Below are 27552 nucleotides of genomic sequence, written 5' to 3'. Positions count from 1 at the left end.
CAATAAAACATCTGTGGGACCAAATCACCAGTGCCATCCACAGGAGACAACCGGCAAACTGGCTGCAGCTGCGCAGGATGAGTGACGGAACATCCCACAGCATTCTATCCAGAGGCTGATCAGGTCTATCCGTCAACGCTGTCAAGATTGTGTTAATGCTCACGGAGGTCATACCCCATACTAACTTTGTAATGTTTTCATTTTGAAAGTGTCTCACGTTTTATACTGAAAACTTATTATGATTCTTTGATCTTTAATCTGTGTTTGTTCACATTTTATGTGATTTTGTTTGATATCTATGTTTAAAATATTTGAATAAATCCATTAGACCCGAGTGTTGTGTTTCTTTTGTGCATCAGTATATATATATATATATATATATATATATATATATATATATATATATATATATATATGAAAATGGACACTACAAAAAAAAAAAAAAAAAAACTTTTGGGCAAATGTCCATGAAGTTTCAAAGTTTACTTGTACAGAACATTGTTCCAAAAGATAATAAGCTGTTATTATCATATACCATTCTACAACTATTTTTTAAATATATTTTAGCATAAATAAATACAGGAAAGGCGTGTGATATTATTGGCTATGGTACCTTTAATCAAAGATCCTTTCTGAATCAGCGAGCCCATCTAAAGCAAAACCCAATAATAAAAATAAATTTCACACTGAATAATTGGCACATTGCTTTATTTTGAAAACAAACAAACAAAAATGTTCATTCCCATCACATTGAAATGAAACCATTTGTTCACTTACAGTTTGAACTCTTATTTAAACTGAACATTGCACGCACTGGAACATAGAAAATAACCCAAATGTTTTTGCTTTATTTTATACAGTGCAAGAAGAATTTCAAATGATTGATCATATCAAACTGTCATAACAACACCAAGAACACCTAAAACAAGCCACGCTTTTTTTTTTTGACTGCAAAACTTTCCCGCCAATTTTTTAAAAATATTTGCCACACAAACAAAAAATGGACGGTCCACACAATCAGAAGGCTAAGAGCGGCCTATTTTATTTTTTTATTTTTTTTCAGGCATTCTCTTGGGCAGCATTGCTGTCTTCCTCCTTGGCTGCCTCCTCCTGGGCACTTTCAGTAGATTTGGATTCATCTACAGCATCTGAAAAAGGACAAAAAAAGATGATTAAATTAGCAGATATATTATGGTGAGGAAAAATTTCCTGGTTGCCTCTATGCAAAATGTTCAAAAGGGCTTCACCATGCAACACAAGAGCTTGCATAAAGTATCATACTGTCTGTAACAGTGTGGAAATATATTATAACAATTGTGTTATGTTTTTTTCTTCATGTATTAAACTATGGCAATTTCATTTATAAGCAAGAATCATTCAGTTCAAGCTGGAACTGCCAACCTTTTCTGTAATGGGCTTTTTCCCCAGGGCTCAATAACTCTCCAATGAATTATAACTGTAAAATCAAGCCTAATGCGATGCAACATTCCTGGCAGCAGGGCCCTCTTGTGAAACAACTCTCAGCTCAGCGGGGCCAATTATAAACAGGAGAACTAAACCGAGCACCGACCGACCTCTTATTTTTAAAACTGCAGCATCACAAAGTACTTAAAACACAAGTTCCTTAAAAAAAAAAAAAAAAAAAAAAACTGTTGCTAAAAATATAACTTACTTACTTAGCTTTGCTTGTCTGACATAGTTATTTGATTGCACAGGCAGCTGCAGTGTAGTACCTACAAACTGCTTGACTACTGTTATAGTTTCCTAATGTTAAACTCAAAACTAAATAATCCTGATATACACACTGTTCTTCACTTTCATAACTTAAAGAAAAATATGTTTTTTTTTTTTTTTTTTTTTTAATAACTGTACAATAACCACCCTACACATCTAGCAACCAGTGTAAATTTCTGGACAAATCTTTTGGAGAGGTGCATTTCCACAAATGGCTGGGATGCAATTGGGACAACTGTATTATAACAAGGAGGCTGAGATTATTGCCCAAAACCAGTTGGGGTTTATGATTAGTTTATATATATATATATATATATTATATATATATATATATATATATATATATATATATATATATATATATATAGAGAGAGAGAGAGAGAGAGAGAGAGAGAGAGAGAGAGAGAGAGAGAGAGAGAGAGAGAGAGATAGATAGATATATATATATATGAGGTTTTCTTTTTCAGTGAACAATTTCAGCCACTAGAGGGTGTACATCATACACTGCCAGGTCTGCTGCTGCTTCTGCAGACAAAGGCATCGGGAGGGGCAGCAATTTGCTGCTAGGCACTTGCCAACAGCGCTGTTACCATGAAAACACAACACTTGGAAAAGGGGTTTTGGAGCCATGGGTTCTCTGAATGGGGCTGAGGGAATCTCGAGATGGTGCCAGTTTGGCAAGTGACTTATTTAATGTGTCTCCAGTGATGGAACAGAGAGACAGCTTTTAAATACATTTCAATATAATTCCTGCTTTCTCTGGAATGGGAAGCACATTAAGGAGACAGAAACAGAGGCTTTATAATCCTTTACAGCACTACTATTTCTACCTGATATGTAATTCTATATGTCTTCTTGTAACTGTAATACCCAAAGGGTTATCTAGTGCATTATGAATGTGTTATGCATGCACTAACACACATTTTAAATCATGAATTATCGCATTATTTATATGTGGATCGTAATCACGCTTGGATAACAGATTAAATGAAGAGGTCCACTAGTTCTAATGGGCTTGCAGATTCGGAGTATTTGAATTTGACCCAGTTTATTGTGATTGACAGATAAACCACCATGGATATGCTGGAAAAATGTGAAGCCAATCTGGAGTTTTTTGGAACTCCCATTACAATTGCTGTCAGTATAGACCAAGATATTATGGTGCTTCAAGTCTCTCAATGGCCCTATTGTTGTCCATATTGGTATCTGTTGCTAACCCAGTTGCTAAGTAAATGGCTGGATCCCTATTGCATTCATTTCAGTGCACCGATTAGCAGAAGGGAAGTAATTTTGCCATGCCCCATTATTATAGACAGAAACAGATTCCTATTAAGTAGCCAGTGTTTTAAAAGCTAAGATGTTGACTAAGCCTGTGCTTCAGAACTGCAATAAGAAAGTCAGACAGTAGACAGAAAATAATGAGTGAGGGAAAGGTGGAGAGGCAGACCTTAGTTGGAAAAAACTTAGATTTGGGATTTGAATTTAGCATCTTTAAGTTTGTTTTTTTTCTTTTAATCTCCAAGGAGGTAGGTTACAAGAAAAATTTTAAAAAATGAATGCAATACATAAAAATGCCCTGTCTGTCCTTGTCTATTTCTGTTCTATTTTAATTAACAGTGGTGCACTGAAACATGAATACATGTCCCTGGCAAGGATTCTGAAAATAACCTGAACTAGATTTTATTTTTGAAGGTGAATACAACTCACACAAACTCTCATTTTAGAATAGCCTGCCTTTCTTTCTCATGTACAAGACTTCGTTGGTTGGAAGACTTATGCATGCTCCAATAATTATGGTATTAATTCAATAACCCCCCATATACCGTATATATATATATATATATATATATATATATATATATATATATATATATATATATATATATATGAAAGTAATGCATTTGTATATATTGTATTTACTGTAGTCGGTAAGATTATAATTTTCTGATTAATTGGTAGCAGATCTACCTATATCCCTTAGTTTAAAACATCTTAATTGTTTAAAATAATAATAAAATCTACATTATTTCATTTAGTTATTCATTTACCATGTACCAATTTCCATAACATTTGTATCTATTTAATTCACTTACATACTGAAACATCACACCAGGACACAAAGTGGAAGCCGTGACATTCCAGAATCGACAGACCGTAGCTAGAGAGTACTTTTCCTTCTGTGATAAAACAAAACCACACCGTGCTCGATCCTTCAAAGGAACATATTTTCTCACTCCAGCTGCTGCTTTTATCCCTCCTAGTAGCCGTATAACCCCTTGATATCTATATTTTATAGGAATTGTATTAGTTCATAAAAGTCATGAATTTTGCAGTGATATTTATGACATGACTGCACTCTAAACACTTGTAACAAATAATGCATTTAACTTGAAGGAATTGGAACTCCATGTAGTAATACAAAGTTATGATAAATCTCTACTGGTTTACATGATACATGTTGCAGTCTACCTGTTCTGCATTGGAAGCATGTATCTGCTATTCCCACAGCCAGCCTAACTGGCAGAACAGTGCTGTGTTTAAAACTTGCAATTCAAGAAATGGTCCAGGGCTGCCAATTATAGTATTAAGGCTAAAACCCAAACCCGTGATACACAATTCTTACTCACACATTTTCAGATTTCTTCTTTGTTAGTACAGTGGTAAAACATATTTGGGCCTTTTCTTTGATATAAACAGACTATTTATGAGATGAACCATCTAAAAAAAACCTGCAGTATTTTTAATTGCTGATTGTATATCTTGCCTGAAAAGGGCATATACATGCTGTCATATGTACAGGCACAGTTCAATGCCAGTAATGCATTTGTGAAATATACTGTAAGTGTGGGGTAGTAACTAAAAATAGTTGGGTTTCCACTGTCCCAACCCTGTTCATAATAGGAGTCTAAATAACAAGACTCAATAAATGGAACTTCTCGTTCATCAATGTCACAAATAATTAACTTTTTTAATACAGGTTCACAATACATCTGGGCATCAGTCTTCACAATATCCCAGTCCTGGTGCTACCACACCAGTGTTTCTTGGTATAATTATATACAAAAAAAAAAATCTTGGTAATATTGTGATAAACACGGTAAACGTTTTTACTATTTATTTGATTATTGAAGTGCAGTGCAGTGGTCTGACACAGCTGTGCCTGCCAAGCCCATTACTCTGAATTACCGCCCTGCAGTAAATTAGCAGCCAGGCATGATGGGAGCCAGACTGTAGTGGTTTAATTGCCACGCACATCTTGCATTGTCTAGGTCTAGACACCAACAGCACAGTTACCATAGTAACCAGGCACCTCTGGCTGGTGAGCTGAGGTGTCTCCAGGGAGCAGGAGGATTCATTTGATCTTCAATTAAATTTTAACTCTTGTTGCTTCTATTGCAGTATAGTGCAGTTTAGTACTGTAACAAAAAATAAAAAATAAGCATTTGACCTTTTCATTATATTTTGGCTTATTTTTAATCTTTATTTCATGTTGGAGGGAGGGATGTAGTCTGAATGCGATTATTTTGGAAACAATTTACATTTTGACAATATGTGTTTGATGAAGAATGTATGTAGCCACACATCATCAGTGAAGGGCACTGTACAGACAGAACAGTGATGAACATTGTGTGACTTTCTCTAAAGCGATTTCGTTCTAAGTCTGTAATTAACTAAAAAAAAAAAAAAAAAGTTTAATTTTAATTGTTTAAATTAAGCAAAATGATTCTCCTAATACAATTCCTTATGTGATTTAGCACCAAGTGATTCTTTGTGAAATTCCATTGGGGATGGCTGCCAGCAAGGTTCCTGACTGTGCTTCTGAGTGATTTAGATCAGATGCATCTGAAATTCTAGAAGACGCAAGTTGAGCTTAATATCTGAAAGCACTTAATTGTCAATGATCTACTGTGTATGTTTGCATTGCAATGGTAGCACAGTATGAAGAAAGATTAAAAACCCAAGGCAAGGTTTTATTTGTATTGGAAGTCCTGTGTCTAAAAAGAAAGCCTAAATTTGGAATAAACCAAAAGCTATCCCTTGAAGTACACATATAAAATACATGGGTATCCTACATATGGAAGTCTTAGTGGTAATCATTTCTATTTTCATATAAGTATATTTTCCCTAATTTAATTTCAATAGCATCAATATTACACTTTCATAAATATCAGTCACTATTTTTTGTAAATTGCAGTTTCTTTTACCATGTGGAATAGCTGTCAATATTTATATAGCATGGTAGAAGCCTGGTTGTGCTGAAAATACAGCATTTAAAAAAATGAAAATTGCACCATTTATCATCAGGTGGCACCAGGAGTCAAGTCAAAACCATTTAGAATCCAAACCCTTAATTAAAACATAAATATTCAATTTCTTGCACATGCCTATTAGTAAGGTAATTGTCAATTAGAATGGTTGCCCCTAAGCGCCTAATAAAGCTATCTCCTTTTTGGCATCATTCAGAGGACATTCATACAACAACAGGAGGCACCAGTTTGAGCGAGAATGGCCTCTTACACTGTCTGTCAAGAGTCTCCATGCCCTGAGTCCCACTTGCACTAGTTAATAATGGGTAATGAAGTACATGCAATACAGCTTTATTTGATAGCTTTTAGAGACACTCTAAGAGAAGAGCCTTTGTTATTTCACACTTTTGAATGATGACATAGGCATCAGCTGCCAGGCCATGGCTGATTATTTTATTGGATTCCTTCTAAGAGAAAACACAAGTACCTTCCTCAGGGTACCTTCCTAAACCCACAGCAGTGACACCAGCAAACCTTTTCAACATATTTCAGTCGCCCTCCACTGGCATCTTGGAATCCATTTGTGAATAAGACATTTCCCCCGTGAAGCCCTCTCTTTCTCTCTCTATTTTTGTAATTTGTTTTGCTGAGGTTACCTTGGGTTAACAGTACTGCCTGAATTTCCAGTGTTTCAAAGTAAGTCCTGGCTTTCTAGAAAGGCTGCCTTCATAACAGATTAGAGATCGACTCAGCGGACGTTAATAAGATATGTTAATAACTGATAGCTCTGGTAAGTGGATTATCATATGCCCTGCAGACTGATACAAGACCAAGTCAAGAAAGCCTATCGTTTAGGGAGGCAAGAAGGTAATTCAATCCAGTGGCTTATTCAATAAGAGACGGTCAATGCAGTGTGTTTGAACAATGTGTAGATGTATAGTCATGGACACAAGAGATAAATTGGGAATTGCCTGAACTCATTCTATCCAGAACAGCCATGAGGTAACCAGAAAAGAATGTTTTTATTATCAGTTCAAATCTAAGCTACTCATGACTCAAAACTCAAAGGGGTTATTTTGTCAAGCCTATTAATTAATGCATTGCATGGTGCGTAACATCTTCACTCTCTACATTGTCTTTCTCTTCTATATTAGTCAGCACCACCGTGCTGGACAGCTGCAAACATCACGAGGCAGTTGGCCATTGACCTTTTGTTGAAATTAACATTGAATTAAATCACTGTGCACGGCACAAAACTTTAACACACACTATATGTGAATCTGGTTTTGTTGAATTAATTTTAGGTTTGGCATTCATAAAACCACTCTGTGTAGAGTAGATTTGGAGGTGTTTTCAACACACACCCATATATAAAAAAAAAAGAGTTTACAGTTGTCTAGCATTCAAAGCAAAGATAAATTAAAAAAGAAGAAAATGGAGGAGAATCTTTAGAATGAGTATTGAACTTTAAAGCCTTAACTAGTATAGATAAAAAAAAGGTTTGTGTGTATAAATTGTATGCTATTATTAACAAATAGATAGCAGCATTGCTAACTCATTTGTAATTCAATTACACAGTAAATGGATTAGAATTAAATTATATAATGTGCTATGTTAGATGTCACAAATACTTGCAATTTAAATTGACCTTGGCAGGAAGTGAATGTCCAGAGAAATTAAATGAAAAAAGGCTCTTCAGAGGACATTTTCAAATAGATGGAGTGTTAAAATAAATAAAGGAAATAATGAGTCAATTTGTATCAAAATCACTTCAAGATCTTTTTATTTAACCCTATCTCCTCCATTTCCATCCAGTGGAATACGAGTCAAAGCTTTTAAATGTGCAGCTTGTCTAAGATTACAAGTGATTTATACATTTTACCTAAAGAAAACACCTACTATTGATAAACCATTACAATACCAGTGTATAATCATGAGGGAACAATCACAGAACCATTATCTGACCATAGCACTACCAGCAATGCCAATACAAGCACATGGGAAACTGTAATGGATTGCCAGTGTCTAATGGCTTATACAATCATGGATGATAAAATAACTGCTTTTGTGCAACCCATTACTCAAGTATGTTGATTCGCTTCACCTGGATCTTTTTAAAGGCTGGGTTCCCATGCAGATAATATCCTGTAAATGATTGTTTGTAGAATTCGCTGATGCTATATAAACTTTAATATCCTACTTGGATTGACCCTCCTACATTCAGTGTCTATGTCCCTAATACACATTTTAAGACTTTTTATTGTTGACTGTGTGTCTTTTCTCCTCTGGTTACATCCCAGTTATGCACCACTGCCCTTTAAAACAAACCTGTGATAAACTTAGAATTATAAGGGACATAACTGGATGTGTTCACCAAAATTATTCAAATTCTGTGGGCACAATTCCCTCTGTGGCGTAGTCGGACTACTGATTTTGATCCTGTGCCATTTCCTGTAGGTTCTTTCTCTTATCTGGAGGAGGCATTACAAAAAAAATCTCAATATATAAATTGAGGCTGGCAGATTAAAAGAAGACCTGAGGTCAGGTCTTTCAATCCACAACTTAATTTTAACAATTCAATTAAAAGTTACCATTCAGTTTGCAACTGATGTTTTAAGATTGTCCAACTATTTCCATTTGATAAATAAATTACTAATTTGCAAAATAAATGTAAATCATTGTATACCCAGCACCATCACATTAATGAAGAGAACAATTTCCTATTATCAGGGACTGTCTCGATCACCAGGCTTGTTCGAGCTACGCCAAACAATATATATTTCAATGTTTTTTAAATTAACTAAACAGACTAAATCATGTTCGTTATTGCTTAACCTCCCACAGTTCAATACTCTTTGCACAGCAGCCTCCAAACATGTTCCCAAAACGGAGGAGATGTGGTGAAGCAATTCAATAATAAGAATCCCTCACCCCCGCACAAGGATGGCATTGAAAATCTGCTGGTAATCCCCAAAGTGTGTGGGATGTGGCAGGGGACTTACTGACTGCTCCAATACTTTCTCACATTACTCACACAGAAAATGAGACTGAAGTATTGGCCTCCTGTGTAGTCTTACAGAACTGCTCACATTGCAGACAGAGGTGCATTTCAGCTCAATAACCCGGCAGTAATCTCTTAGAGGAAGTTCATGCAAAACAATGTATACGCCAGTATTTATTTAGATTCAATAAACACATCATTGGCATTTACTCTGTTAATTGCAATAACCTATAATTTATCTCAACATTTCCCCCCAGCTGAAACATGTATTGAATTTAAGTTTAGGTCAATCCAGAGTTTTATTAATTTTGTAGATATACTAACAGGATGTTTGAGGGCCTTAGAGAACTGAAAACTGGAAAAAACCTTATTTATAGTATTAGCAATAAAAGCACCATGGTGCTTTTAAACACATTTACATTCAAGTTACAATAATAATAATAATAATAATAATAATAATAATAATAATAATAATAATAATAATAATATGTTATTCAATTCCTCCCACCCTTCAAATTCTATTTATCTTTTCCTTTTTAAACTATGTGGCCTTTAGAAAAAGAAAGGAATTGCAAAAAACTTTCTGCTTTTGTAATGAGACTGCTTGTGTGTGACCTGTCCATCAGAGTGACTAGCAGTAACAACTGAGGCCTCACTGAGCCAGGTTGCCTAGGAAACTAGTTTGGGCCTGCTCTTTGGCTCTGATAGCTATTGCTGTGAAAGGAAAAATTAAAGGGTGAACAAATATTTCCGTGATCGATAAATAGGTGAATAGTTGTTACTTTTTTTTCCATAAGCATTGCTTCATGCATGTTTTTTCAAAGGCTGTTTTTATGAATAAAATATATATTTGTAAAACTGCTCTCGACTGTAGCTTAGCTTTTTTAAAAAAAACAGTTACATGCTTACCAAAATTATTGTATTCATAAAAATAGGACATTTAAATATCTCATGAGATTTGTGAATACTGCCCTATGCCTTGTTTGGTTTTGTATTATATTCACAGTCATTGAATGTGTTGGAGCCTTCAGCACTGTATGGGCAAAAAATATTTATAGAATTCCATAAAAAGTTTTGATAATATATTACCATGCTAACAAACATGATATACTGAAGAGAGCTTCTTAAAATCATAAGCTTACATGAGACATATAAAAGAAAGATTTTGCGTCATCTGCCTTGGTAGCACTTGATGCAAATGCTTAAAAATGCAGTTAATCCAAATGTGTGACATCATGTTTCCTCCAATATTTTGTTAATTGATATTTTACTATACTCTCTCTCCTTACATTGATTTAACATTATGTAAAGTAATTTACAAGCAGTAAAAAGCTACTCTTCAAATTATGTCTAATGTTTCAGCTGCTTTACATTTATCTTGGTTTCCATGGAAACAAGACTAGAGCTTGACTACCCAATCAAAGCTTTCTTGGCTCAGAGTAAGCTTACATTTATGAATGAAGAAAGTCATTCACAAAAAAAAAAAAAAAAAAAAACAGAATGGAGAGAAAGGTGGTGTTAAAAGGTGACATGCACAGAAAACAGTTAGAATGTATAATTACCATGACAGTTTAATTACAAAAAAAAAAAAAAAAAAAAAAAACATATTTCAGAGCCGATGATTAGCGTGCAATGATACATCGCTAGAGAATCATAGCAAACTAGAGGAAATGATGTTCCTTGTGGGGAAAGGCAGGCAAAATAAACTGCAGCTATTTTCTTACCAATTCAACACTTTGAGCTGTTTATGCCACTTAAAAACGGCTTTCTAACTGATACTTGTTTGATACAGAGATTGAATTGATTGTTAATTTGGTACTTGAATTTGTTTTTTGCTCTTTGGTTACGCGTCGCTCAAACAGTTAAAATATTTGTCTCTCATTTTGTGGGAATGTTGTTATGAGTTCCTTGGGGTTTGAATTTGAAATCCCATTTACACAGAGAACTGTGTCTGTTGTTAGTGAAGATAGTAGTGAGGCATTAGAAAAATAAAAATGAAAAAAAATAAGGAATGTGAACTAGGAATGGAGAGAAAAGTTATTGATCGTTTTGCTGCACCTAAAACAGATAAAGACCTAAATATCACTGCCAGTGATCAATCTTCTAGATGGACTCATGCCAAATGTAAGTGGGCTGTAATCTTGTCTGAGCAATGGTTAAACTAAAGAAATGCACAAGTTTACAGCTAACGTCCGTTAATGAAGATTTACTAAGTGATGATGAAATTGCTGGTGTTCCTGAACCTAGCAAGAAGATTTATGATGTACGATAGAATTGGGTGTTTTATGTAATACTTTTAGCAAACAATATGTATTGCTAAACTGAAATCGCAAGCCCTTTTGTAAGTGTTACGTTTGAAATGTGTGATACTATAACTAACCAGTTGTTCAAATGATTGTTGCTTAAGAAAATTATATTTGCTTTTCTGTTGATTCATAGCACAAACGGTGGCTTCGTTGATCAACAATATATCTGCCCTGCTCTCCTGTTCTCTTCACAGCCACTTTCAGTTAGAAGATTTGTATAATTAATCCATCAAAAGATCAAAGAGTGACGTCACAGAAATGTTTTAAGGTTAAAGTATACTTTGTTATAAATGTAGCTTTTCTGCAAATGTTTATCATAACTTTCAAAGGGATATGGTCCTTCAATGCACAATTTCCATTTAATAAGCAATAGCCCCAACATGTTTTGAAGTCGGTGCACTTCTTATAGGAGTCCGCACTCCTTATGAAAATGAGATGCAATCTTAAGAGTCCTAGTGAAATAAAGAAATTCAAATGAAAAAAAATAAATAAATGTTTAAGGGTTTGGTTGCCTGACACACAGGTGCCCACATTGGCAAACAATGTAATTAATATAACAAAGCTATAAGCAGAGAAGCACTTAAGTGCTTTTAAACACCGTTGTAGTGCCAATGACAGCTGTGCGATCATTTTGGTTTCATTCACTAAAAAAGATGGGGGGAGGGATCTGCTTCCGTTCTTGCTCCTAATTATTCTGTGTTTATTGATCGATTGGTTGATTGATAGAAAGGTGGACAAAGGTGGCACATTAAGGGTCAAGGCTCCTTTCAGAGAGCACATCTGTTTCCATTGCTTCAGTAAAACACACCATTGCAAATACACTGAGCATCCTTTCCAATAAAAGGGTGACTCCAGAAAAAAAAAAAAAAAACAGCAGACAACTTTTAAATTAAACCACAGAGGTGTTGGAAATTGTTTCCATGCTCTACAATGTGCTGCCATCAATGGCTGTAACCACAGGTCATTTTGTCGAAGTCATACCAGTACCCAAGATGGATAAATAAATCTTTGTTCAATGTCAGTGTTTCCGAATGAAAGGAAAGTATAGAAGTCCAGTGGGATATTAAGTACAGCCAAAACACGGCTGAAAACGGCTTCATAGTTGATGGTAATGAAAGGGACTGCAGGTTGGCTCCAGTATTCTCTCTCTCTCTCTCTCTCTCTCTCTCTCTCTCTCTCTCTCTCTCTCTCTCTCTCTCTCTCTCTCTTTCATTCTCAAAGTAAGAATTACAACCTTCAAATAACTGAAAACCGCACATGTCGTACATGTTGTACATACTGTGCGAGATGCTTTGATTGTGAACTAATTAGATTTTCTAAACCTTTGAGAAACTGCCACGTTTCGTAATAGTAACTTCAGTAACTTGGTGTGCTTCCCTTCAAGCATGTCCGCTCGCCAGAGGGGTTGATTCATCTTTATTTGCAGACTGTGCTTTCTACCCTAGATTGAATAAGTTATGCCTTACAAAAACCCACGTTCTATCCTTTGACCTTGACAGATAGTAATTAGAGTCTAAATTGGAAAACAGGAGTCAATTCATTTTATCTGCCCAGAGTCTATCACCTTTAACCCTCCCAGATTAAGCACAGATACGATACGGAAAAAATCAATTGTTGTCAGGGTATATGTTTTGTTGGAAACATCTTTTACGGTGTAAAAACCAATAAATGCACTTAAATGAAGAAGTTTTATAACCTCTGCATTATTATGGGGTTGATTTGCAGAATGTTCTCAGGTAATAAACTGTGTGTAATGATTGTGTTGTAGCTATAATCATATACAATACAGTTGTTAGCCTTCAACAATGGCAAAGAATTGTATGTGAGTTTGCATCCAACAAAAGACTTTTAAAATTAGTGAGGAGCTTAAAGTACCAGGATTCATTCCACTAAGATATTACACTTCACATCTATCATATTAAAAAGACATTTAATCACTCAAAGCCAGGCTGGATTCAAGCCTGTCTTGGAAGTACAGTCAGTGAACTCACCAGAGAAATGGGAGATGTCATCTTGTCGTCTATTTGACAGGGCTTTTCTGAGAAACCATCTAAACCATCTATTTTACACGTTAATGCACTACTGAGTAGAAGATTCGGAGGATACCTATTAGGTATAAGATGAATGGATTACTTTTGCAATACCCATGAATAACCCATAACATGTTCTGTTTATCCTTTTCGAATAATCATGTACCGTGCCAATCACAGTACCGGGGACATTTTCCATGGATCTCACAGTACTGCAAATCAACCAATTTGGGGTTCATGAACTGTGTGGTGTAGGTGTCAAAGAGTTATAACACATGGGGGAATAGTTCGTTACACCTACAGCAGCAGCACTTTCAAACTGGGTTCTGAAATTGATATTTTAGTTTGGGTTGTGCACAGCATCTTTAGCATTTAACATTTATACATCTGGTGTAATCACATTTCACACATCCTTACTTAAAATTTTTGAAGGATGGTTTTCAAATATTAGTACTTGCAAATATTAGTTTACAGTAAATATAAAAATGTGATATGAATAGGAAGGTACAGCTGCCAAAGGCATTTTGAAGGATGCAGTCTGACTGTGATTATTCTCAGGGACACACGTCTTAAAATGTACAGCAGTAGGATGTTTGGCATGAGTCATCAAGCCAAAAAGAAAAAAAAGAAGAAAAAAAAACTTTAACGAATGCCTTGAATTTGTTGCTTTGACTAGAGTTAAAGGTGGTTGTGTTGATGAAAGAAGTCTATACTAATATGAAGGAACTGCATGAAACTCACTTTCTGCTGAAAATTAAATGGATGTGTAGAGATTTTCATTTTTTTCAGAAAAATTAACTATTTTAATGCTTTTTTGATACATTTGCATGGCAGGAAAACCCCATATCCAAAAAATGTTGGGTAATTCAGACAAATAATTTAACACTTGAATAGCAGGTACATTCAAGGCTAATATATCAGTTTCAGACCCTTTAAATATTACAGAAACTGTTCCATCTTTTGGTCCAAACCATTAAAACCAACTCATTTTCCAACAGAGTTCTTCCCCTGATAACAACTATCTGCTAACAAAGAACAATGAAACATAATTAAATAATTCCTTGGCACCAACAGGGTTCACATGTTTCAAGCAAGCATTCAGCAGGGGATGTTTCTTAATCATACGCAGCTCAGTGGTGCTATAACAACCCCATCTCTGCTTCCGTCCTCCCCTCGCTTGACAGCAGCTTTGTGCAGAAATGACAGCATGAAATTAAAGCCCCCCCATAGCTGTTTACAACCTGTCTGAGTCTCATTTCCTCCTCCCTTCAGAGACAATGTACCCATTCGCTGCTCAATTTTGACAGATGTCTTTTGTAGCAAATCTGCCGCTAACATTTTCTCCTGCACATTTGTAATGAAATTCACAGGAGCAGAGAAATAAAACATTAATTGGATCAGCTGTCAGAGAGCGGATGTCATTTATATCTTTATATACCTTAAACCCACCCTTGCAGGAATAGCTGAATTGATCAACTTGCCCTGTTTGATAACATCTCCTGCCCTCTGGATCAAGCTCTTTTCCTTCAAGGGCAGTTTCTTATAAATGTATAAACCATTCAAAAGTCTTTTTGTTTTTTACTGGTCACTGATTCCATATTAATTATTGTGTTACTGCAGCATTTGATAATTGCTGTGTTTCCTAATTTAATTGCTACTTATTTGTCTTCAATATACATTTTAATTTATTCTCACTGACACTCTTCTTCCTGTGAGAAACCATCGGGGAAACCTCTCACTTTCTAAACAGAAATCAGTTATGCACACCTGAAGCTTGGAATTTGCTCCATCCAATTTGTGATAGATCAGATTGTCTCCAGTGTGTGTTTCACACATTAATCCACAATGAGAAATTGTACTCACTTGCAAGTTCAAGGGAGCCCACACATTTGAAGCCTAAAGCCAAACACTAAGTTGTTTTTCACCCTTACAAGTTCAGGGGAAATGTGACAGAAGCGGGATACCACCCTTTACCATAGAGGGCAACTGGATACACTGAACCTGTCAATACTCAATAAACAGTCAACAGATATAACTCCAAGTGTCTTTTTTACAGGCGCTGGTAGCTTTACACCTTCTTGAAAGAATTGGGAGAGTTTAAATACACTGGCTGAGTTTCCATGTTCTCTTTATTTTTACTAAACCTTACCTATTTTTTTCTGCAATTTTTTCTAATCTGTTGACCCAGATAATTAAGGACACTATATTTAAGCCTGATATGCAAGTAAACAATAGTGAGGCTACAACTTAAAAGGTTAATTGATGTTGTGTTAATAAAGCATAACCAGTTCTGTCACACACACACACACACACACACACACACACACTTGTGTTTCTCTGCTTCAAAGAGCAATCTGAAAGCTGTCAATCAGTGCCTCTATATACAGTATAAAGGAGATGTAATTAAATGTTAAAGTGATTCAGTCCTTATGGTAATAACAAAAAAGAATGAAAGCGGTTGAGATGCCCTGCCCTGATTATATGCATTACTTAATGATCCCTTGAGATCAGGGCTTATCCATCTCGCAGTGGCTCACTACATCATCACAGCTAACAGCCTTGTTTCACAGCAGACAAATGTAATCAATAGGTTTTCAGTCTGCTTGCCATTTGTACAAAATCCCTTCGAGCTGTCATGTCGTCTGTGTTTGAGGTGCATCCCTGATAAGTCCGTGCATTTAGACCTTTCCGCATAGGTTAACACAAATTGATGAGTCATTTCAATGCAATTACATATAGTAAGGTTTAAGGATTTAAAATCAATTTCTCTATCATGTATTGTCTCCAGCGCAGGTTGACTGTTCCTGTTATCATTGTGGTGTTTTTCCTTTTGACATCTAATAGAACTCTGTTTATAACTAGCTGTGTAATCCCGCGGGACAAGTGAATGAAGCAAAACAATATGGAACATTCTCAAGAAAATCCCTGTAATTGTTTTTGTCTTTGTGCATAAATAAATTGAATATTTGATCATTCTTTTTAATAGTCATATTTCTGTAATTGATATTGCTCAGTTAATATAAAGCTTAACCCAGTTCAATTACTCATATGGTTTATCATGCGTAAGTCAATTATTTAAAATTCAAAAGAGCTGAAAAAATTGCTAGCTCTTAAGAGCTCTTATTCAACGATCTGTGCTGCTCTGCACATTGCGGGTTACCAAGCACATAGTAGGCTATATTTGCATGTGGATCTGATGCAACGTCTGCTATAAAACTGATTTTCCGGACCTGGTTGTTTCAAGATAAGTTATATTCCTAACCCTTGTTCTGTTTGGCCACACCTAAAGAAAATCTACCTCGCCTCATTGTACCATGGCTAAAATTATTAATGTGTATACATAGAAGTTGCCACATGAAAGGAATCAATCAATCAATCGATCAGATAAAATATCAATACTGTACCAGTTTTCTTCAAAATGTTGTTCAGTGCCTCTAATCTCAAGCTGGTGTAAATAAACAGATGTTTACTCTATTTGAATGGGTTGATTTTGAGTCTGGCTTGCTTCGTGCAATGCTAGGCATTATGTAAGGTTGCAGTAGCAAAGCATTGGACAATGTTGTCATTCTGTACGAGTTAGTATGCTTGCTGATTTTTTGCTTGCCGTTATGTTTGTGGCATTTACTGTACCAAGTGGAGGAGCTGAATGGTAAAATCAGATCTGTAAAATGGCTAAAAAGTCAAATGTAAAGGTAGTGTGTAGTGTATGTGTACAGATGTGTGCGGAGGCCCAAGAATCTTATTGCTCTGTGAAAAATCCCTGTACATTTAAATAAATATGGGTTCCCATCAGCTGCATTTGAATTATTGAAATCATGTCACTGCTACATGCTTATTACACAAGAACAGCTGTTTTAATCGTGTACTTCAAACTATGGCTACGGATGGTCTTATTTTAATGGCCATCGCAATGGGGTTTGCGGTTTCTATTATCGCAATCCACCAAAATGGTGTCTCTCTCTTTAAAGTGCTGCACAGCTTTGTAATGTGACCTCAAACTGAGCAATATCTGCAAACCGAATGCATTACCATTTCCCAGACTCTCGGAAATGTCATAAAATGATGGATTGGACTGAGAATAAGATCCCTGTGGTGCACCGTTGTTAGCAAAATGTTTGGAGCCTCCAATCTGATCAACCACATGTAAGATATATAGCAGTCATTCATAACTGGAAAACAACATCCTGGTTATTTCAATTTAACACTGAAGACATGAAATTCAAGAAGTCTAGAAAAATGATAAAATATATATATATATATATATATATATATATATATATATATATATATATATATATATATGATTTTTATACTTTAAGGGGTACTGTATTGCAAGATGTATTACAAATTAAAATAAAATAAAAATGATTACATGAGAACGCATTAATGCATATTTGTTTCAGATGTTTCAGGTGGCAGAAGTAAATTGTGAGAACTAAAATAAAGAATCAATTTTATATTAATAATATTCATTTATCAGTGCCTGGTGATTCTACATGGGATTGCCACTTAAAGGCCATGACACACATATACTGTTTCTGTGGACCATTGTTATGTCAAACCAGATTTAACAGCTTCAGATATAATGTATAGCATCCCTTATTAGAGCAGCCAGATGTGATCGGATGTTAAATCAGATTTTCTGATTAAAATAATACAACCAGAACCACCCCTTGTAATATATTCAGTTTCTACTAAATATTTTAAGATTTCCAATAAGATTCCTAATACATTTAAGTAAACTTTATTCTACTGTTTCTTTCATTACCTTTCCCTCAATCTCTTTAGAAACCTTAAAAGAAAACATTCCTGAATTATTATTCTTTAACATGTCTGTGAAAAGCAAATACCATTTTATTACAAAACAATCATTTCAACAGTGTTAATTATAGTATTACACGTTTCAAACTTAACACTTTGAAAAGGGCTTGCTATTTGAATTGGGCATTTCATATTGTTTGCTAAAAGTAATACAATTATACTTTTTTTTATTATTATTATTATCACAAATTAATTTCCACCTAAACACCTCTCTTCTGATTTTGCATATCTTCTGGGCAGATTCAGGAACGGCAGTAGTTTCATCATCACTTTGTAAATCTCCATCAATGACGTTAGATTTTGTAAATGTTAGTTTTTGTATTTCTTTTGTTTAACTATAGCCATGAAACCACCATGTTTCTTTGTAAACAACCAATCAAAATACTTTGTACATTAAAAAGTGCAGTAAACTCATGTGAGAAACAGAAAATCTGTCATTAGCAATCTGGCCAATCAAAGGGTGTTTTATGGATGGAAATAAAACTCCTATTGCACAGCAGTTTCACCTATTCCAGGTTTTACTATGAGCTTGATTAGAAACAGTGTGCAGGTAATAAGCTCAGGTATATTCTGTTAAACCAATCATAAAACCAGACTTGGATTAAACTGCTGTGCAATGGGAGTCTTATTTACATCCCTGCTTTCCATGCATTTTTCAGAAAAAGTACTTGCATGCACTGGTATTAATAACTTTGACCCAAAAAGGGTAAAAGATGGTATGAAGTCTTACCGTTTTTGTCTTGTGATTGGCTGCTCTCAGTCTCTTCGCTTTGCGCCTTGGTTGTTGTCTCACTGACATCAGCAGCAGGCACATCGGCTTGTTTGGGCTCCTCTTTGTCCACTGATTGGACAGCATTCGGCGATGGGGCACTTTCAGTGGAAGCATTGGTGGTAGATGCACTCTCCTTGGCACCGGGAGGTTCTCTGTTTTCGCTTTCAGCTGCCTTCTTCTCTTCGGAGGCAGCAGGGGCAGCAACATCCTTGGTCTTTTCTGAAACGTCCGTCACAGCCGCTGGCTTCTCCTCCTCTTTGCTGGGTTCAGAAGGAACTGCATCAGTCGCAGGAGTGCTGACGGCCTTTCCAGCCTCTTCGGTTTTGGATTTGCTGCTCTCTTCTTTCAGCTCTTTTGCTGCATCTGCAGCAGGTGCTTGGCTCTCTGCTGCTGGAGAGGTGGCCTCTTCTTTCTTTTTCTCTCCCTCAGCTGTCGCTGCTTCAGGGGCTGCTGTGCCATCCTCCTTTTTCCCGTCCTTGAGCTTTTTTCGGATTATGTGCCCACGGAAACTGGCCTGGATTTTTGTGGCAGCCTTGTGTGCCTTGTCTTCAGGTTTGTTACCATCCTGCTCAATTTTCTGGTCAGCCTCTTCATTCTTCTCAACCTTCAGGTAAAAGAACAACAACAACAAAAAAAAAAAAAAAAACGAATTAGATCTTAAGAAATGCTTATTTATTTTATTGAATGCATGTGGATAAATAAACTAAGACACCCTAAACACTGTGAGATATACCAGTTGTATGAAGATAAATACAGGCAACACATAAAGAAAGGGAATTGAAAACTAATAATTATGATATCTATTTAAGGCTTTTGCTTGCCTTGTATTACCTGGATGACATTTGTGGTACCAGACGTTATTCTTCTTGGTTCATTTAAATTGCAGTCAGTGGGTGAAAGAGCCTTAAACACTATAATGCTATAACATTGATTTGTTGAATTCCCTACCTTAGGATGTATCTGATTAACTTTCTCGACTACACGGAACCTACTACACAAGGACAAACATAAAAAATGACTGTACTGTGGTTTTCTTATTATGTGTAGGAATTTTAAAATACACTGCAGGGATCATCAAGTGTTGTTTGAATCATTTCTCCTGGATCTGCTTGTATCAACGCCAAAGGCCATAAATTCAATTTTGGTCAGCATTACGGTGGCGGTGACAAGGATGATGGATAATATTGTTCCATAGTAATACATAGAGGGAAAATTACTTTGAGTCGAAATTGTTTTGGGGGATGGGGTACCATTTTATTTGTACAATGAAGCTGTCCCTATAAAAATTTAGCTGAATGTGGATTATATTTTCTGGTATTTCCGTGAATGTATGCCTGATATCCTATGGGTATGTAATGCTGTGATGCCAAGGCTCACATTCCTAGAAGCATAATTAAAAAAAAAAGTTCATCTGGGATTAATGCTTTATTAGGATAATTCTGTTTTTGTATTATCAAGTTATGGTTGGCAAAGCTTACATATTCATCTGTTTGATCTACCTAATTAGTGGTTTGTAATGTGCTAAGTGGTTAAAAACTGAAGATGTGGAGAATGAGATTTTTACAGTCTCCAGACATTTTAAAGTGATGAATATTCATATAAAATGATCTGTCACATGCTTTTTATTACAGAGGTAACCACTGAGAAGTGCCAGCACAGCTTGGTAGAAAAATTAATGTAAGTTGTCCACAAACAATTTTCATTCAAAGCTATCTACAGATACTTTTGTCTTCAAGGTGTGCTTACCTTTTCTCATATTTTTCTACCTACAGAGGAAATATTGAGTTAAAACTGCCTACCTCAGACGACAGTTAGGTTCAAGAGCTTTCCCATCTGGATAAAACTTTTTTTTTTTTTTTTAATTCAGCTGTTAAAGACAAAGTAGGATGCATATTGTGAAAGTGGTGTGAATAAAAAGGCCCATTTTGCTTAGAAAAGCACAACATGTAACTTTGATTTGGCATGTGTCTTTATACAGGTAACCAGGTAGATCATTTTCACTGATGTCAGCTAAAAAAAACACACAGGAAAACTCATGAATGTTATACTCCCAGCTGGCACTTCCAAGCTGCCTTTGCAGTGATGTGTAGGTACTACAGGTGGGTTAATTACATCAAAGTATCCTGTATACAATATGTATAAAGAGGTTGGCATAAATTGGTTCACATAAAATGTTGAATGAATGGGAAATTTGAATATATTTAATATATCATCTGAATCTGGAAACTAAATTGTTGTACAGTTCAATAGAACTATGTGGCAAATTGTATGAGACCTGTACAATTTAAGGCCCAATACCTTCAGAGTTTGAAGAAGGCATGTTAGTGGTATTTGTATTATGGAAGGCAATTGAAGCACGAGTTTAAATAATTTTCTAAGAGCTGTAATCTGTGTAAAGAAGAACAGTAACAAAATATTCTACTTCATATGTGTGGCAAGGTGAAAGCTTCCCAACCCTTGTCCTGGGGAGCCCATGTGTCTTCTAGTTTCTATTCCAGCTGAGCTCTCAATTACTTAACTAAACCCTTAATTTAACTAATAATTTGCTGAGTTAGACATTTTTACTTGTTTTCAGCTCTTACTGCAGATTTCAAGTTAGCTGTAACATTTTATAAGAAACTTGAACAGCAACTTTTTAGAAGTTGAGAACAATTAAAAAGGTCTAATATGCAAATTATTAGTTCAATTGGAATTAACTAATCATTTGGAGCTTAGCTGGAATGAAAACCAGAAGACACATGGGGTCCCCAAGACCAGGGTGGGGAAACCCTGTCTTAATGGAAAGAGTGTGTGTGTGTGGGAATGTAAGGTTGTAAGGTTGGCAGCAATCACAATATGTTAGAGAGGAGTGTGAGTATATGTGTGTGTGTGTGTGTGTGTGTGTGTGTGTGTGTGTGTGTGTGTGTGTGTGTGTGTGTGTGTGTGCATTTTTAACTGCAGCTTCTTGGCTCTGACTCTCATTCTTGACGCTATCCTACTTCAATATGTCAGCTTGTATTTCACTCCTAGTGGACTTTAAAAAACATTAGACAGTCCAAAGATACTAGCCTTCTCAGTGTTGCCTTTGGAACCAGTACCCTTACGCTTGGAAAGGCTGAAACACAAATGTAATCTAATTTTCTGCACACATCATATTAACATTAAATTCTGCCAAAGAGATTCCATAATAACACAACTTACTGAACAGCACTGAATTCATGAGCAATGATGCACCAAACCCTCCTTAAACTCTGCACTAAATACAAACCCCTGAATATGAATATGCGGGCTAGTCAGGATGTCTGCTTTATTGCATTGTGTCATTTTGATACGCAGCTTTGATATTCTGTGCAAAACTGCTGTAATAATGTATGTTGTGAGTAATAAGGACAGTGTATCTGCTGGGCACACTTCTGAATTTAGAACATTGCCCAAGGGTTAAAAAAGGTATTGTAGGAGAAGACATTCTGCATAAAGTATTAATTATGTGTTTGATTATAAGTTTCTCTACTTATATGTTATTTTCATATTTTGATATAGCTTAAAGCATGTGTAACTAGTTAAGCAAGATATTTGCAGTCTCTCATATCTTGGTGTCTGGGCAGATAGCCAAAGTTAGCAGGTATCTAATCACGATGTGTGGACACAGTGTGAAAACAGAACACCACAAACAAAGAACAGATTAGGTGAAGGCAAGTTGTGACAAGGTGGATCCATACTGATTGGAAGAAATGGGAGTGGAAATGTTAATATTCATAGAATTTAATGGGTTTGGTCCAGTGGTTAAAGAAACAGGCTTGTAACCAGGAGGTCCCTGGTTCAAATCCCAGCTCAGCTACTGCCTCATTGTGTGACCCCTTCTTTTGGGGGAGACATTGTTATAAGTGACTCTACAGCTGATGCATAGCTCACACACCCTAGGCTTGTATCTTTTAAAGCGCTTTGTCATGGTGGCCCATATAAAGCCACTATATAAAGATTATTATCATTAATAATGTAATGTTTTTGTTTGAATCGTCAGTCACTTCCTTGAATTAACTCCACGTGATGTCTGTGTTGTGATGCAAGCGTATTCATTGGTTCATGCTGTGACTTGCGCGGTTTTGCTTGCGTGTATCCAATGTTCACATGATTGTGTTCACAGTATTTTTTTATGCATATAAAGTATTTTTGATCAAAAATCATTTGTTGATTAATTTTCTAGTTCTGAAAAATGTTTCTTTTTTTTGACGATTCAATAAGGGGACACCATAAGACGAATAGCTAATCCATAACCCATAATTTGTGGCCGTTATTTTTGTAAAAAATCTATAAAATCTTGCATATATACATTACATTCAAAGTGTATTCATGTGTGCATTTAAACAAACTTACAGCTTCCAAGTACAACTTTGACTTCACTGAAGGTAAGAGTTTCATTTCAAGGAAAAAATGTCACAGATAATTTGCCCTGTTCTGTTTTTAATGATACCGTGTAATTATAAATATAACATTTGCTATTTAATTACAAATGATACTATTATAAAAAAAAGATCTCACACCACTTACTCTGAATAATACTTACTATAAATATTACTCTGTCTTTCTCAGTCTCATTGTTTTACTATTTTACTATGCTACTGTTTTACAGTTGTATTGATGTATTGTTTTAATTGTTTTAATTGTGTTGTTCATTTTGTATTGCTCATTGTTATTTCTTTTAATGTTTTTATCCATGTAAAGAGCCTTGCAGAGATGTATTGTGAAAAGCCAGTATATAAATAAAGAATGATTGATTGATCGAAGAATTTTCCCTCATACAATGAAAGTATGGACATTTGTATCTTAAGCAGGGGCCTCGTCGCTGAGTGGTGGTGTGGTGGCAGGCCAGTGCTATATGCTTGGGAGTCAAACAGTAATTACAGCTACTGGGCAAATTAGGACCCAGCTGGTTCTAATCTTTTGTGATATCAGTAAAAATTCTACATCTGTGCCTTGAGGTGTGTGAAGGTGCAGATCGTTTTTGCACTGCTGATTTTCCATTGTATCTGTAATTCCCCTTTTCAAAATGAAATTGCCAGTTAGACACACAAAAGGCTAAGTGGCTCTGATTATTCTCAGAAAGGACAAAGTGGCATTACTATATGGCAGCGTAATCTCATTCATTGTAAATGCCATAGGAAACCAAAGAGCACAAGACATGCCTTCCAAATGATATGCTGTAGGACAATATATCACATTTATACAATTAGCACACTTAGCAGTTAGAAATAAAAATCTTCCATTGCATTCCAAGAAGATGGTTTTCCAAGCCAGGAGTAATTGGATGACAAGGAACTGAATCCAGTAACTGCTATGAACTTCCCAGTTCTGATTTAAACATAATAGAGCATGACTTGGAATCACCCTTAACGGAAGCAGATATGTTATCTGCATGCACTGTAATATCTTTTAGATTCATACTTGACTTTGCAGTGACCCCAATTAGAGGTGCAGCTCATTAGAAATGCTAACAGGGGAATGGGCCTGTGATAGGGTATTAGGGATATGAGTATCCATTGACAGACAGGAGGTTGTATTTGCTGCACCACACAGTTGCGAAGGATTTATTTACAATAATTATTATTGTAGTTTCAGGTAGTCACCACTAGAGTACCAGTAATGGTAAGACCCAGTGCAGAAAGCCATACAAGCAAGTGTAAGCAAAATAATACGTACAAAACAAAACAGTAAAAACACAACTAATAAAACCAAATCTGGCATACAAGCAGCCAAGCGCTACCTCCACTAAAAGGAGGGTCCCGCTCCAGTGCTCCAGACTGCTACACACAGTCAAATAAACTGAGTGGGATTAGAATCTCCTAATGAAGCCCTTTTGTACAGTTGTGTTTATCCAGGTCTACACACAGTGATAACTTGTTGCTCACCCTGGTTCACACACACTGCTGTGAGGGATCTCCACAGATTCATCTTCAGACTTGTAAAGTGAAAGAAGAACAAATGACTGGCAACACATACTTCATTTATAAAAACCTAAACAAGAAACAAAAACAGACTATTTACAGGTGCAGGGTCCCAGACCTGACACAGGGTCACTCAGTCCATTGAGGTTCATTCATTTTTGTACGTCATTTCCCCAAGGATGCTCTCTGATTGCTTTTAGAATGACCCCTGCGTTTGAGCCTCAACAGCCAGCCTGACTATTCCTCATAGCTATTATTCTATGAATTACAGTGTTGTTAAAATGTCATAAAATGACAGTCATGGTTTTTCATTTTCATCTGTGCTTTTTCATTGCTGGATAAAGGAGATATTTAAGCCAGAACAAAGTTTAATGTATTAACATCTGAAATGTAATACTTGATATTGTTACATAACCAATTAAGGATTGCTTAAACTTTACTGTACCTTTTACTTATAGATTTTAGCACCTGGAGCATGCTGGTGGCCGTTATGTGCTTTAGCAGGAAAAAGGGCAGGATGTCATCATGCGAGAAGGAATGTTAAACAGAAGCAACACCGAAGAAGGGTTTTTTGACTTTAAATACCCTAGATTCGTTCTGGTTGGTTAGCAGAAGATTTGGGGCATGTTATTCAGCGTTGTTGATTTTATTTTGTCGTGTTTTTTAAAAGCAGCTAAATAGTAGAGCCATAATTAAAATCTAAGAGTCAATACAGGTGCAATATTCCAATCTTTATTTTCACTAGATTTATATAATATACCTATACATATTGGTCATTTCAGTGAAGTCAAGATCTGCATCCCTGGCACTAATGCACCCTAGCTAATTACTGCTATCTTGGGTATCCATCACATTTACATCCCTGGTCTTGATGAATGAGGCCAATCCCCCCCACCCCCAAGCTTTGGGCTGTAATAAGCAATTGGTGATTAAAGTGTGTCAGTATTAGGAATGCAGCTGGGATGAGATCCTGCATGGAGAAGTACCCACGCCAATTAGCAGGATCCTCCCGTGACTCGGAAAAAACCTGACTGCAGCCAGCAGGGGGAGGGGTGTCAGAGGCGAAGCCACTGCACAAGACAGAAGATCAATGATAATAGCAGGGGGTGGCTTATATGGGCATGCATTATGCTAACAAGAAAACAAATTATCCATAAAGACCAGTCTTCAGAAACAAATGAAACGACCATGTACTGCCTGTCAGAGGGGCATGAGACATGATATGATGCTACAGTACCACTTACAAAATTAAAATTGAGGATTACAGTCATATATAAATGGATTCAACCTTTTAGGCAGTCTATGCAATAGTGATTGTGTTAATTCTCCAAATAAGCAATATACTATACTAAAATATAGGGCAGAATATGTGAAAAACAAACCATATAATGAGATCAATTACTTCCATTCAACCAAATCAAAAAGAGACATTGTTACATGTTCTAATTACTGTTAATTAGTATAATTACATTTGAAAGATACTGTAAATACTATAATTGTTTATCATATTGAAGCTCAAGCTTATCAAAAAACAACAGTTTCCTAATATGTAATCATGTCAGATTTTTAGATGACTCATCTAAACAAAATCTTCCTGGCTAAATAATTCAGTTGATTATTTTACAGTTAATTATGTACAACATTGGATTCAATGTAAATGTTGAGGATTTTTCTAGGGAGCACAATAGCTGCAGCAAATACTGCGTGTGTGTATGTGTGTCTTTAGGTATAATCAATTCTCATGCATAAACAACAGTAATAATATTTGTGTAGTATTGCTTTACAAAGTGTGAAAACACAAATCATAACACACAGCTTAATTGAAAAGTAATATAGGAGCTGGTAATAATAAGGGGTTCGAAGAAATTGATATGTGTTAATGTTTAGCAGGATGAGAATGGTCTGGGTTAACGTTTACAATGTGGAAGTCATCTGGGGCTTAAAAATGTAAGTGATTTGGCTGGCTTTCCAGAAGCTTCCAAATCTAACACACTTGTAAAAAGGCCTTAGCAAGACTTAACATTTATCCCTACCATGGAAAACCTTGAGATTTCACAGTTACATAAACATCCATAATACATATTGGCAGTTTAATATACAAACTAACATTCCTGTCAAACCATTTGCTAACATCTGGTGATGGAAAAGCAGAAAGATGAGACAAAAAGAATAGAAATACCATCCTCCACAAATTGCATGAACATATTTCACAGTACCCTTATACGAAAAACAAGTAGCACTTTGGTTTTGCAGCACATAATGGGTTCAAATTAATCCAATGCATTTTTTTAACTACCTTGATGTTTGGAACCCCATGATAAAAATAAGCCATGAAATTGACTGCTTTTCTTGTTGGGAGTTACACTATATGCCTTAGTGCTTGGCTTCTGGGGACCCCCTGTGGCTGCTGGTTTTCATTCCAACCGAGCTCTCAATTACTTAACTACACCCTTAATTGAACTGATAATTTGCTTAATTAGACCTTTTTACTTGTTTTCAGCTCTTGAACAGTTGAACATTTCAAGTTAGCTGTAACATTTGATAAGTAACTTGAACTGCAACTGTTTAAGAGCTAAAAACTAAAGCTAAAGTAGAAATGTCTAATTAAGCAAATTATCGGTTCAATTAAGGGTCTAGTTAAGTAATTGAGAGCTCGGTTGGAATGAAAACCAACAGACACAGGCGGTCTCCAGGACTGAGTTTGAGAACTCCTGCCTTAG

At 35.8% G+C, this 27552-nt stretch overlaps 2 protein-coding genes across 2 annotated transcripts in view; one reads left to right on the top strand and one right to left on the bottom strand.

Moving 5' to 3' along the window:
• Positions 1-691: 691 nt before the first annotated feature.
• gap43 (growth associated protein 43) lies at positions 692-20114 on the bottom strand. Its single transcript, XM_041260111.1, has 3 exons — positions 20067-20114; positions 18870-19614; positions 692-1148 (listed from the first exon to the last, which is right to left on the bottom strand). Exons 1-3 carry the CDS (start codon positions 20112-20114, stop codon positions 1060-1062), a joined length of 882 nt encoding a protein of 293 aa, XP_041116045.1. The 3' UTR covers positions 692-1059.
• Positions 20115-25357: 5243 nt separating this feature from the next.
• Positions 25358-27552, top strand: part of LOC121321209 (beta-1,4-galactosyltransferase 4-like) — a 7716-nt gene continuing 5521 nt past the window's right edge. The window contains exon 1 of the mRNA XM_041260110.1: positions 25358-25432. Coding sequence (XP_041116044.1) covers positions 25358-25432 — 75 coding nt within the window. The remainder of the gene's footprint in view (positions 25433-27552) is intronic.

The sequence above is a fragment of the Polyodon spathula genome, chromosome 9, assembly GCF_017654505.1.
Source record: "Polyodon spathula isolate WHYD16114869_AA chromosome 9, ASM1765450v1, whole genome shotgun sequence".
NCBI classification, from domain to species: Eukaryota; Metazoa; Chordata; class Actinopteri; order Acipenseriformes; family Polyodontidae; genus Polyodon; species Polyodon spathula.
The sequence above is the reverse complement of the archived record's forward strand: the minus strand, read 5'-3'. Positions and strand labels throughout refer to the sequence as shown.

Coding starts and splice junctions, on each gene's coding strand:
- gap43 (XM_041260111.1), bottom strand. CDS start 20,114: ATGTATTACTATGGAACAATATTATCCATCATCCTTGTCACCGCCACC. Junction 19,615..20,066: donor TCATCCTTGTCACCGCCACC/GTAATGCTGACC, acceptor AGGGTGTCTTAG/TTTATTTATCCACATGCATT. Junction 1,149..18,869: donor CCAATCACAAGACAAAAACG/GTAAGACTTCAT, acceptor GTCCTTTTTCAG/ATGCTGTAGATGAATCCAAA.